The following is a 12,854-nucleotide window of genomic DNA, read 5'->3' as shown; positions in this document are numbered from 1 at the left end:
ACAACAGAGAAATATGTCGATTGCACAGTTCGAGCAAACGATCGTTGAACAAACTATTTCAGTTGTTTTCAAAAGTAGTTCTCCATGAATTTTCTGTGGAACGTGGGGAAACAGGCTGTGCCTGACCGCCAAGAGCCCTAACCCGCAACAACTTTTTCGGATCACGAGCATCAGGATGGCGGCGTTTTGAGCGACACGCTCCATGACGGAAACTGAAGAAGACGAGAGACGGCTCGCCTTCGGTCTTGTGATCTTACGATGAGCTTGATGATGTCATTTCTGGCCGCACCTTTTTTCCTCTTCCTGAAGTTGCCTAAAAAGGTTTTAGCAACAGGATCGCGTGTATGTTGAGACACAACTTCAGAGCATAATTACTACACTACTGATACAACAATATGTTTTAGCAATTAATCCACAAAACAATTTGATTTAAAACTTCTTTTATCTGTTATATTTGATGTGTAAATTGGTCATCAAGAGGGTTAGCAAAAGAGAAAAAGGGCATTTTTAAGGGGTGCTGAAGAACTTTGGGGTATTTCGTCTAATCCCACAGTTAGTACAACAGCGCGTCACCGAAGAAATCTAGTTGACGTCGAAGTATATTCCTGACTCTTGAAATTTCATGGGGTTCCCAGAAAACGTGGTCCAATTCCGGAACGAACCCGAAAGCTGTCGCAAAACATAAGCCCTAACTTCTGCGCTTGCCTTCCAGGGAGCGCTACGGTGGAACGCGAAGGCCTGTCCGCCACCCTGGTCAAGGACATGAGGAACTACTTCCAGATCAGCCCGGAGTACTTCTCCATGCTGCTGGTGGGCAAGGACGGCAACGTCAAGTCCTGGTACCCCTCGCCCATGTGGTCCATGGCCATCATCTACGACCTGGTGGACTCCATGCAGCTGCGCCGGCAGGAAATGGCCATCCAGCAGTCGCTGGGAATGCGCTGCCCCGAGGACGAGTACGGCGGCTACGGCTACCACCAGCACGGCTACCAGGACGGTTACCACCAGGGCTACGGTTACTAGCGCCTTTCTCCTCCAGCGGCTCTCTAATTTGGCCGACGAGGTCATCGTGTGCTTTCGCAGCACTGAGCGGAGGCCGCGAAATGATAGCGTTGGCCTCGCCGCTTCCTCCAGTATGGCGCCGCTTTGCAGCGGGTGAAATCGAAACTCGAATAAAAAAAGAAAAGGAAATCGTAGCTGAGCCTGCTGGGACCAAGTATGTTTTCAATTCCAATTGACACATTTCATGTTAGCGACTTTCTTTTTTCCACTACTGCTCAAATACGTCATACGTGTATTTATTGGACTTCTGTTGCAGTTTTCCAGCTGCATGCAGCATGAGCGCTTTTTCGGGGTTGCATTTTATTATTTATACTCATTTGTGCCTTATTATCAATTCTTTTTTCCTGGATTGTAATTGCTTGCTTTCCGCTTGATACGCAAGTGAAATATGACCGTTGACGATGTTAAATATTACAGCATTGCCTTTTCGGAATATTTGTAATTCCATAAAGATTCTAATAACACCATGGATGTGTATTGCTGCCCTACCAAGGGAAAAAAAAAAAAAAAAAAAAAAAAAAGTTATAATGTAGTGAACTTCAAGTTTAAAGGTGACAGGTTTCATGTTTAAAACGTGACACATTTGACTTGTAGTTCAGGTCACCGATAAAGGTTCGGGTGGCATCTTTTGAAACACTTGATTATTTTATTACAGTATTATAAAAGAGCAGCGTCGTTAACGTAGCTACTAACTTTGATTGAAAACACAAAAAGAAGACCCGCGGACCTTCTGCCGCTGACCTGAACCGGAAGGAATTGCTTCATTTTTGGATTGCCGAATGAGGAAGTGGAGTGTATCGCGTTCAAACGTAATCAAGTTCACTTTTGCATTCGGCAAAACCAAGACGACAATTCCTTCCGGTTCAGGTTATTGGTGGAGCCCGATGAAGGGAGAGAAAGGTTATGCGGAGCTTCTTTTTGAGTCGTATAAATCCAATGAACTACGCTGTTCTTCTTCAAATACTGTTTCGAATATATATGGCCAAGTGTTTGAAAGAAGACCGCACACCGTTAAGTCAAATTAATCATGTTAAAACGCGAAGCTTATCAAGTTAAAACATCATACTGAACTTCTCTAATCCAAATTGTGCTTGTGTGAGACGACGTCAATAAATCAGTTGCGATTTGCATTTTATTGAAGTTTGGAAAAATCTCTCCAGATTCACAGCATTCCGTTTCATCCCCTTTTCCACGGATTTGCATTCCGCCTTCTGCCGTCACATTCCAAGACCAATGCGGACGACTGCCAGTTCGATGCGGAGCACACGCGCCACAGTTTAGAAACACTCCCAAAAAGTACATGATACACTCATTGTGCTTTTAAACAGTCCATTTATGGTGCCGCAAACAATTCTTTGAGTTCCATAAATACTGTATATCCGCACATATTGATCCGTCGTTTTGCTAATGAAACTCATTCAAATCTTCCTCCTGCAGCTTAAGAGGGAAAAAATACCCACCATTCCCAAATGGGGAAAAAAAAAACAGTAGCAGGACTTTTTCCCAGCACGCACAAACTGCCGGCGAGTGTTGAGGTTTGACCGCAGGAAAAACAAAACACGTCGCCCCGCTCGTGTGTTTCAGACACGGCGTCAATGGCGTCGCTCCAGAAGCCAAAAGAAAAAAAAGAAAAGCTTTTGCAGACAGCGCTCGTGTGCGTTAGCGTGGGACAATGCGACTCCTCAATGCCGCTCGGCTTCTGTGCGCTACAAAGACGACTCTTCGGAGTCGCTGTCTGTGGTGGCCTTGGCCAGCAGCTCCAGGTCTTCGCCATCCTGAAACAAATCGCAGCGGCTCAACCGATGAACTGCACACAGTAAGCTGGATTAAATATTGCATTTTGGGAGGGCTGACATAACATGGACTAACTAACTAACTAACTAACTATCTATATATATATATATACATACATATACATATATATATATATATATATATATATATACATATATATATATACACATATATATACATATATATATATATACACATATATATATACACATATATATATATATACATATATATATATACACATATATATATATATATATATATATACACACACATATATATATATATATGAGAAATAGCTGTACAGAAAATGGATGGCTGGATGTACATATATATATATTACATACACCACACATGAAATAATAATACAATCATGAATAACTGAACGAACTCTTCTCCTTTGAAACGCCACAACAAGGCTGTGAAGACAAAATGGCCGCCTGCGCACTTGAGCTTCCGCAGGCATCTTGGCGTGTGCGTGTGTGCGCCCTTACCCCTCTGGACCTCTTTCGCACCTCCCCGTTGATGACCCGCAGCTTTTCCCGATGCAGGCTGTACTCGGGGTCGAGCGCCGGACTGGCGTTGTAGATGAAGATGGCCAGCAGCACGGCGGGGGCCTGCAGGAAGAAGTCCAGCGAGGGGCGGAAGCGGAAGAGGCCGAGCGAGAAGGCGGCCACCAGGACGGTGGTGATCTGGCCGCTCAGCACGTGGAACATGTTGTCCCGGAATTTCAAGATGAAGGCCACCGACAGACCCAGGCTGGCTGCGTGCGTGAGGACATCGGAGCTTCAAGGAAAGCGCAATACAAGCAATACAATGCAAAACGCCGTAGACGGCTTAGCCGATCGCATCCGTGCGGCGGAGTGACGACGCATTAAGCGACGGCTATTTGAACGCAAAACGCATGTCGACAGACTCTAGAACAATACCGAAACGCATATATTCTTTATCCTCTGCTGAGAACAACTACAATTCCCGCAGCCAACTGAGTCGCCTCTCGTGCTTGTGAAACTCTTCTTCGTTTGAGTACGCATTATTGAATTGTATTGCTCAGTTGTGCATTCCAGAAGGAGCCGCAATGAATGAATCATGACGCACAGTTGAATGTCTTTACATTATAGTTCATAATGTTAGGTTTTTATCAAGCACAATATTCTAAAGTGCCAGTAATCACAAAACACGTTACAAAAATATGCGTTGAGGTTTTGGGGAGGCTGCGACGGACGGATTAACGGCATTTCCATTCATGTCAACAGGGTAAGATGTGCTCATCTCAACACACCGCTCTAGTTCCATCCATCCATTTTCTGTCGCGCTTCTCCTCACGCGGGCGTGCTGGAGCCTATCCCGGCTGTCATCGGGCAGGAGGCGTGGTACGCCCTCAACTGGTTGCCGGCCAATCGCAGGGCACATACAAACAAACAACCATTCGCACACACATTCACACCTACGGGCAATTTAGAGTCTTCAATCAACCTAGCATGCATGTTTTGGGGCTGTGGGAGGAAAGCGGAGCGCCCGGAGAAAACCCACACGCAGGCACGGGGAGAACATGCAAACTCCACACAGGCGTGGCCGGGGATTGAACCTCGGTCCTCAGAACTGAGAGACGGACGCTCTAACCAGTCGCCCACCGTGCCGCCCCCGCTGTAGTTCTTTCAGCAAATATAAAAAAAACCAAAACAACTTTAAGTAGCATTGAGCATTTTTAATTGATCTCTGCGCTACAAGCAGTCATAAATCCGTTTTTAACAATCTCTCATGCATCGACATGAGGTATTAATGGATAATATTATATCAACAGTTTAGAATTTATTGGACTCAAGTACCGGATGGTCATAATAATTTCATCATAATTCGCCACGGAAACAACATGAGTCCAGACTGCTGTGAAATCACGCGTTTATATCGGTAAATATGATTATTTTGACATCAAAGGCCATTCCTAAACACTGTTCAGATAAGCAAAACAATATTTGCATTAAAGTCACTGTCTGTGTAGAGTAGTAGGAGAATCCATTTTTTTCGTGATTATTCTTTCATTTGGTAGATTTGGTGCATATAGAATTGTCGAAAATAATATTCTGTGGGTCTTGAACAATCAGTCATCATGTTCTAAAATGGCTGCCAGTGCATACGGTTGCTCGATTTAGCTCCAAGAAATATTGAAAAGTATTACGAACAGCTCAGCATGACGCAGCACGCAAACTAAAACCACAAAAATAAAGGTCTTGCGAATGATTCATCCTGTGAGCGCGTGCGCCTAATGACGCGGCCGTTTGTGTGGTGCACGTAAGCTGACTGACCGGTGACGAGCACCAGGGCGAGAGAGTAGACGTTGTGCCCGTACAAGACGCCGCAGTGGACGGCGAGGCCTCGGGACTCTCGTCCGATCGCGAGCGTCAGACCGTTGAACAGCACCCCGAAGGCGTACCTGCCACGTGACAAAAGCCGAACAAGTCGAGACGCCATCTCGCCGTTTTGTGTCCCGATGCCGAGCTCACAGTTTACTGTTCTGGACGTAGATGCTCTCGGTCAGCTGCTCGCCGTCCTTCAGGATCTTCTCGTTGTAAATGTTGGCCGCGGCCGAGACGAAGCACTGCAGCAGCAGCAGGACGTGGCCCGCGCCCAGCGAGCGGAGCTTTCCCGCTAGGGCATCCCGCCAGGCCCGTCCGGGCAGCCTCGACGCCCACGAGTCGTCGCCGCTGGGGGGGGGGGGTCCGCCGGAAAAGGAAAAGGCTTTTACTTTCAATCCCTCAATAGTCAGCAAGAATTCCAAAAATGAATAAAGTTGCGATGCCAGTCTGATGTTGAACTCTTATTTTGAAAAGGTACTGCAGGTAACGTGGAGCATCCAAAATCAAATAAGCGATGGAATGTCAAGCCAATGTTGGACTTTAGTTTTGAAAGACAATTGACAACTGATGATAAGTGCTCCCCCGCATAGCCGCGATCCGCTACTTGTGGATGAACCAATTCTGGGTTTTTTTTCTATCCTATCCTGCATTATTCGGTGAAAAATACAAATAATAGAATATAAAACTGCTTTGGCACTATCTTATGGCATCTTGGTGCCACGGAACTATGTTGAGTGACTTGAGGAGCATCCTGTGGTGCTCTGCGACTATCTTGTGGCATCTATAGGCAATTCTAAACCTTTGAGGGGGCCGGTGGGGGGGCCTTCAGTCACTCAGAATTGCAGATTGCATAGTCCCTGTAAATGTCAAAAATAAAATACAAATAAAAAAGTCAAGGCAGAGGGAGCACGGTGAAGTAGTAGTTCAAAAAAATATTTTAGAATATTTTTTAAAACGATTGAAGGCGCACCTCATGTGGTATTTTCATTTTATTTTGGAAAGGCTACCAAACCAAAGAAATGATTTAACGTGCATTTCATTACAGACAGTTATTTTGAATAAGTCATCTTATTGGACTGCTCTGGAAATGCAAGTCTGTGCTTATGTTTGGAATAAAAATGTAATTTAAAAAAAATAAATAAATGTGCGTTTGATATTGGACTCTTATTTTTATTTTGGAAGGCAAGTACTGGATTTTTTTTTTTATTTTTATTTTTTTTTTTTTTTAACTATACAGTATATTGTTAACTTTAGTCCTCTGTTTGATAAAATGTTTGCAATGCGCTATGCACTCATTCACTGCCAGTCCTCCATGTTAACATGGATATTTGAATTCAGCAGCCGTCAATGGCAGTCATGAAAAAGAGAACAGTATTTTCGCTCAGCCCTGTCGACCCTTGTAAGGTTGAGCGGTACGGTTGGATAATAAAAGCCAAGCCTGGAGCTTGAGCTTTTCACATGATGTGACTACGCCACCTGCTGTTCCTCATCTGCTCCAACAGCTGCGTGTACAGCAGGCAGGAGTTGGTCGGCGCGGACAGCGGACTCCGACGGACTCCCGGCACAGAGCCGCCGGACGTCTGGCCGCCGCCGGACCCCGTGGTCAGAGAGACGATGGACAGGAAGAGTATGACCAACGCTGCCCACTGCACCCAGGACAGGCGCCTCCTGGTGGTCGAGGAGAGAAGAAACACTTTTTAATCGTGGAATAGTCATTCATTCATCTTCTGTTCCGCTTATCCTCACGAGGGTCGCGGGTTATCGTGGAATATTCCACATAAAAACACACCATCCATCCATCCATTTTCCAAACCGCTTTTCCCCATTGGGTGAATTCTTTTTTTTTTTTTTTTTAAACTACAAAACGGAGTCAAATCAGTGTTCTGCTGTCAGCGACAATGACGCAGAATCAGAGTCGGCCGAGGCATAAGCCAAGTAAACGCCACTACGGGGGCCATCGAGAGCAATTAACAATCAACAAAGCTGGAAGAGCAAAAAAAGAGGAACATCAAAATGATATATGCTTGCCCTTAAGTTGTTTTTTTTGTAAATCCCAATGCTTTTGCACACTTTTTAGTTGAAAGTTGAAAGACTTATTACATTTTTCATCACCTTCTTTCAGGTGCCTCTGTTCAATGACATTGGTCAAGTATCTGCATTGTTTGTGTACATTTGAAGTTCTTATTGTATCACGAGGCTATTTTGTTGCTGCACTTTTGTTGTTCTTGCAATACAAATTATTGCATGTTGCTGTTGCAGTTTTTTGGAACCAAAAATACTAAATCAGCTGACTTTTAAAAGTGGATGTATCGAGTAGTTTTTGATTTCTGTTACTTTTGGTAGGCCCAGATGATATTCAGCGTCCCACTTAGCACGTCATCACTTGAGATGTTGTGCAAGTCAAACCCAGTCCACTCTTGAAGGTGAATGTGCGACCTCCAGCCACCCATCCGTTTTCCTCCACTTATCAGAAGAGGTCGGGTCGCGGGGGCAGCAGCCTCAGCAGGGAAGCCCAGATTATCCTCTCCCCAGCCACTTCCTCCAGCTCTTCCGAGGGGAAATCTAGAGGTGTGCCCGGGCCAGCTGAGAAAATAGTCTCTCCGGCGTGTCCTGCGTCTCCTCCCGGCGGAACGTGCCCGGAACACCTCACCGAGGAGGCGTCCGGGAGGCGTCCGAATCAGATGCCCCGGCCACCTCATCTGGCTCCTCTCGATGCGGAGGAGCAGCGGCTCTACTCTGAGCCCCTCCCAGATGAGCGAGCTTCTCACCCTCTCTCTAAGGGAGACCCTGCGGAGGAAACTCATTTCAGCCGCTCGTATCCGGGATCTCGTTCTTTCGGTCACGACCCGCAGCTCGTGACCATAGGTGAGGGTAGGAACGTAGATCGACCGGTAAATCGAGAGCTTCGCCTTCCGGCTTAGCTCCTTCTTTACCACAACGGATCGATACAAAGTCCGCATCACTGCAGACGCCGCACCGATCCGCCTGTCCATCTCCCGTTCCATTCTTCCCTCACTCGCGAACAAGACCCCGAGATACTTGAACTCCTCCACTTGGGGCAGGATCTCATCCCCGACCCAAAGAGGACACGCCACCCTTTTCCGACTGAGGACCACGGTCTCAGCTTTGGAGGGGCCGATTCTCATCCCAGCCGCTTCACACTCGGCTGCGAACCGCTCCGGTGAGAGTTGGAGGTCACGGCTTGATGAAGCCAACAGAACCACATCATCTGCAAAAAGCAGAGATGCAATACTGAGGCCACCAAACCGGACCCCCTCTACGCCTCGGCTGCGCCTAGAAATTCTGTACGTAAAAGTTAGGAACAGAATCGGCGACAAAGGGCAGCCTTGGCGGAGTCCGACTTACTGCCGGATATGCGGACCGAACTCTGATACTGGTCGTAAAGGGACCGAACAGCCCGTATCAGGGGGTTCGGTACCACATACTCCCGAAGCACCCCCCACAGGACTCCCCCGAGGGACACGGTCGAACGCCTTCTCCAAGTCCACAAAACGCATGTAGACGGGTTGGGCGAACTCCCACGCACCCTCGAGGACCCTGCCGAGGGTGTCGAGCTGGTCCGCTGTTCCACGGCCAGGACGAAAACCACACTGCTCCTCCTGAATCTGAGATTCCAATTCCCGACGGACCCTCCCAATCCCATTTCCTCCCTGTGTGACCTTTTGACAATAAAAACCATACATGGGTAAAGACATGTCAGGCTGGCAAGAGGACCATCCAAACAACACCGCCGAGCAACTCAATCAGTTTACAGGAGGTGCATGAATGGCAGAAAAAGGAGGCCCCATTTTATGGGACGAGTGGCTTACTTGAGGACGAGTCTGAAGAGAACAGCCGTAGTGAGGATGACAAAGTTCGAGAACAGGACGGCCATGGCCTGAGGACCACAAAAACAAAACAAAAAACATAAATTCGGACCCAGTAGAGAGAAAATCAATATTTTCCATCATGTCCCTTCGAAGATTATTGTGGGATGAAAAAAAAATGCTGCCATGAAAAAAATGTCGGTTTTTTTGGTGTCACTTTGCCATTGTAGACATGTCTCTGGGCAAGGCACTTAACCCGCATTGCCTACGACTGAATGGCGGCGGTCAGAGGGGCCGTAGGCGTAGAATGGGAGCCACGCTTTTGTCAGACTGCCCCCCGCAGGGCAGTTGTGGCTACGCGAGTAGCTTACCACCACCAGGTGTGACTGTGGAGTCAACGCAGACTGCAGGAAAAATGGAAAGCATCTCTGAGTGTCTAGAAAGCGCGATATAAGTGTCATGCATTATTATTATTACAGATGACAATTCTGTTTTAATGTGATCATCCTGTGGCAAATTCCAACTACATTCATTTGACACAGCCTAAATGTGCGTGGCAAAAAAAAAAAAAAAATGCAATTCAAACTACAACCACAGTCTTAAACATTCACAATGAAAACCTAATAATGGAGCTTTATTATCCTTGTAGAGGCAAAATGTTTTCAAGATGGCTTCTGTACTGGATCTCGTTGGATTGTGGAGCGAGTAGAGGAACGTGACTTACAGGCTGCAGGTAGGTCATCACGTAGAAAATGATGAGGTTGTCCAGAAAGTAGAGGAACGCGGGGACGGCCCACTTCAACGAGCCGAGGAGCGCCGACGCGGAAGAGCAGCGCAGATCTCGGCAGGAGCGGCGCTCTGAGACCGGACGAAGAGTCGACATTCAGAGCCTGACTCGAAATTCTCATAGCAGCAGTCACATTCTCTCTTTGCCGTCACAGGGACGAGCAACGTGCTTAAGGGGGAAAAAGTCCACGTTTACCTCGGATAAACACCCTGAGAGACATCACCAGGCAGAAGAGCAGCTTGAGCGCCTCCGCCAGCATGTTGACGGACGCTGGGAGGAAGTCGTATTTGTCGTCTGCGCAAAGACCGCGGACGACACGTCAGATCGCAACCGTGCGACAACACGCTACACGGCCGTCTCCTCACCTGCGTTGGCGGAGAATTTAAGCAGCAGGATCCGACTGGTGCCCAGAGCGACAAAACTGCTGCCCAGGGCCAGCGTGTATGCCAACGAGCGCGAGCACGGGCGAGGGCAGCGCCGCTGGCACGCCATGCCAACTATAAACACAAAACAGCTTTCGCTTCAACGTTGCTGATGTCGTAGTGTCTTCAGGACATGAAAAAAATGCACTCCGACTCATCAGCTAATGCCATAACATGACACTTTGTTTGCCCACCTTGAATTAAACCCTTTGTGAAAATTTCGTTCAATGAAAATGAAACTAAACCTCCAACAAAAATGTCACCAAAAAGTGTAGACACTGAAATCTTGTCTCAACTTACTCAATGGGAATGGAATTGCAAAGTATGGCTGTTCGATGAACCAAAACAACACTGTGCTACATTTAGGCCCGATGTAACGAGACACACACCTTCCGAAAAGCTCAACTTCCATCTCGTCAGGCTCCTAAAAGTCTGGGGAATCATTCAGATGGTTTTTTTTGCCAAAGTAAGACTTTATGTTCGACTCCTGTTCTTTTTGGTCACCTTGGGTGCCATTTTTTCCCTGCAGTCTCTTCCTTATTGTTGTGTCATGAACCCTGACCTTAACTGAGGCAAGGGAGGCCAGCAGTTCTTCAGAAGTTGTCCGGAGTTCCTTTGTGACCTCCTGGATGAGTCATTGCTGTTCTCTTGGGGTAATCTCCTGGGAAGGTTCACCATTGTTCCATGTTTTCTCCATTTGTGGTTCATGGCAGTCCCTGTGGTTTGTTGGCGTCCTCAACCTTTTGAAATGGCTTTCCAGACTGCTAGCGGTCAATTACTTTATTCCTCAACTGTTCTGGAATTGCGGCACGGTGGGCGACCGGTTAGAGCGTCAGCCTCACAGTCCTGAGGACCCGGGTTCAATCCCCGGCCCCGCCTGTGTGGAGTTTGCATGTTCTCCCCGTGCCTGCGTGGGTTTTCTCCGGGCACTCCGGTTTCCTCCCGCATCCCAAAAACATGCATGAATTGGAGACTCTAAAGTGCCCGTAGGTGTGACTGTGACTGCGGATGGTTGTTTGTTCCTATGTGCCCTGCGATTGGCTGGCAACCAGTTGAGGGCGTACCCCGCCTCCTGCCCGATGACAGATGGGATAGGCTCCGGCACGCCCGCGACCCGCGTGAGGAGAAGCGCGACAGAAAATGGATGGATGGATGTTCTGGAATTTCTTCGGATCGTGTCATCTTGTTGCAGCTTTTTTAGATCTTTTGTCTGACTTGATTTTGACGGGACAGATTCCGTTTAAGTGATTTCTTGCTTGAAAAGGTCTGGAGGTAATCCGGCTCGGCTGTGATCAGTGAAAATGAACCCCAAAAATTTGATTAGCCACCATTAATTCATGCTTGAAAAAGGCGGGCCATTACTTTTTCACACAGGGCCAGGTAACTTTGAACAGTTCATTTCTCCTCAAAAAATAAAATCACCATTTCAAAACAACATTTTAAGTTCACTTGGGTTATATTTGTCTGAAATGTAATTTTTTTTGATGAGCGTAAACAAAGTCGGGAAACTATACAGAAATATAAGAATTTGAGAAGGGGGCCAATACTTTTTCAAGGCACTGTACGCTGCTGGCGCAGACAGATGAATAAAGATACGTTATTTGTCGTAAATAATTTCTGGACAAATTCAGTGAACTTGGCTAATTTCCCACAACCGCAGCACAGTGTTTGGGAATCATTGACCCACATGGACAAAATTGTTGGGACCTGTTAACGGGGAAAAAAAACACGGAAGCTTCGTTGTTGTGTCAAAGTGTACAAAACGATGCAAATAACAGCTGACACTTGCTTCGGCCGCTCAGCGTTCAAGCACCGCAGGAAAAGCAGCAAATGACACTTTGTCTTGAATAAGATGAGAGACCTAACAAAATTCAATCGTTGAAGCAAGACGCACCTGTTTTATTGCAATTCAGATTCGCCTCATCTTGGACGAAGGCGGAACAGTCAGGTTACTGTCATTTGGGGTCTCCGCAGATGTGCTTGCTTCCCGATACATCCGCGCAGGCGCAGTAGAGCCGCCTTCTTCTTCTTCTTCTTCTTCTTCTCTCGTGGATTTTGTGGGCGAGGAGGTGTGACGTCACTCCCGCTTGTGTGTTGAGGAGTGAGATCGACCAGCTGCTGCAGCTGCCGTTACGGTTTGTTTACCACTCCATAAATAAATAAATAGTGTCGTCGTAAAGGCCAACAATGTACAAAATCCAACAGAAATAAGAGAAACAGGCCTTCAGTTGTATTCTGTATGTTGTATATGGACCGCTATCAAAAACAAGTCACTGATAAACACGTCCGACTCCGAGCTGCTCCCCAATATGCGTCGAGAGCCGCCAAGAAAGCGGAAGTGACGCAATAGCTGCCGGGTCTGTTGCTGGCAGCTCAAACGTAACAAAACCCAGGGACAATGATTTTCTTTTTCTTTTTTGTACTGTACTCTTAAATTCCAGAGACTTTCTACATAATCGATGACTAAATTACATATTAACATACTGCGTATTGACCACGAAAAACAAGGCATTTCTAAACACATACGATGGCGTGGAAGGAGAAACAGCAGCGGGTCGAATGGGGCCGAGGCACCCGCGAGAGTTTCCGGGACACATCAGTGAAG

The 12,854-nt window shown here is 46.9% G+C and overlaps 2 protein-coding genes across 4 annotated transcripts in view; one reads left to right on the top strand and one right to left on the bottom strand.

Moving 5' to 3' along the window:
* The window catches only part of ccdc80 (coiled-coil domain containing 80), an 18,192-nt gene extending 15,995 nt beyond the window's left edge, over nt 1-2,197 (top strand). Inside the window, exon 10 of the mRNA XM_061793583.1 lies at nt 713-2,197. Within this exon, the coding sequence (XP_061649567.1) occupies nt 713-1,023 (311 nt within the window). The 3' untranslated portion in view covers nt 1,024-2,197. The remainder of the gene's footprint in view (nt 1-712) is intronic.
* On the bottom strand, nt 2,177-12,854 carry slc35a5 (solute carrier family 35 member A5). Of its 3 annotated transcripts, XM_061793584.1 has the most exons (11): nt 12,144-12,847; nt 10,193-10,324; nt 10,023-10,121; nt 9,765-9,898; nt 9,044-9,111; nt 7,548-8,000; nt 6,690-6,881; nt 5,361-5,561; nt 5,163-5,290; nt 3,351-3,619; nt 2,177-2,837 (listed from the first exon to the last, which is right to left on the bottom strand). In XM_061793584.1, the coding sequence occupies exons 2-11, from the start codon at nt 10,317-10,319 to the stop codon at nt 2,769-2,771; spliced, it is 1,740 nt and encodes a 579-aa protein (XP_061649568.1). In that variant the 5' UTR covers nt 10,320-10,324; nt 12,144-12,847; the 3' UTR covers nt 2,177-2,768. The 3 variants fall into 3 exon arrangements, with proteins under 3 accessions (XP_061649568.1, XP_061649570.1, XP_061649569.1); XM_061793586.1 differs by lacking the exon at nt 7,548-8,000 and having other exon boundaries at nt 12,144-12,842; XM_061793585.1 differs by lacking the exon at nt 2,177-2,837 and having other exon boundaries at nt 3,446-3,642; nt 12,144-12,854.

The sequence above is a fragment of the Phyllopteryx taeniolatus genome, chromosome 12 (genome assembly GCF_024500385.1).
Source record: "Phyllopteryx taeniolatus isolate TA_2022b chromosome 12, UOR_Ptae_1.2, whole genome shotgun sequence".
Lineage (NCBI taxonomy): Eukaryota > Metazoa > Chordata > Actinopteri > Syngnathiformes > Syngnathidae > Phyllopteryx > Phyllopteryx taeniolatus.
The sequence above is the reverse complement of the archived record's forward strand: the minus strand, read 5'-3'. Positions and strand labels throughout refer to the sequence as shown.

Bases quoted from the DNA above. Each gene is read 5' to 3' on its own strand.
- slc35a5 (XM_061793584.1), bottom strand. From the start codon at position 10,319: ATGGCGTGCCAGCGGCGCTGCCCTCGCCCGTGCTCGCGCTCGTTGGCA. The intron at 5,562-6,689 runs GTGGCGTAGTCA...CCCCCCCCCCAG, and splicing joins GAGCAGATGAGGAACAGCAG to CGGCGACGACTCGTGGGCGT. The intron at 2,838-3,350 runs GTAAGGGCGCAC...GATTTGTTTCAG, and splicing joins TGCGAAAGAGGTCCAGAGGG to GATGGCGAAGACCTGGAGCT.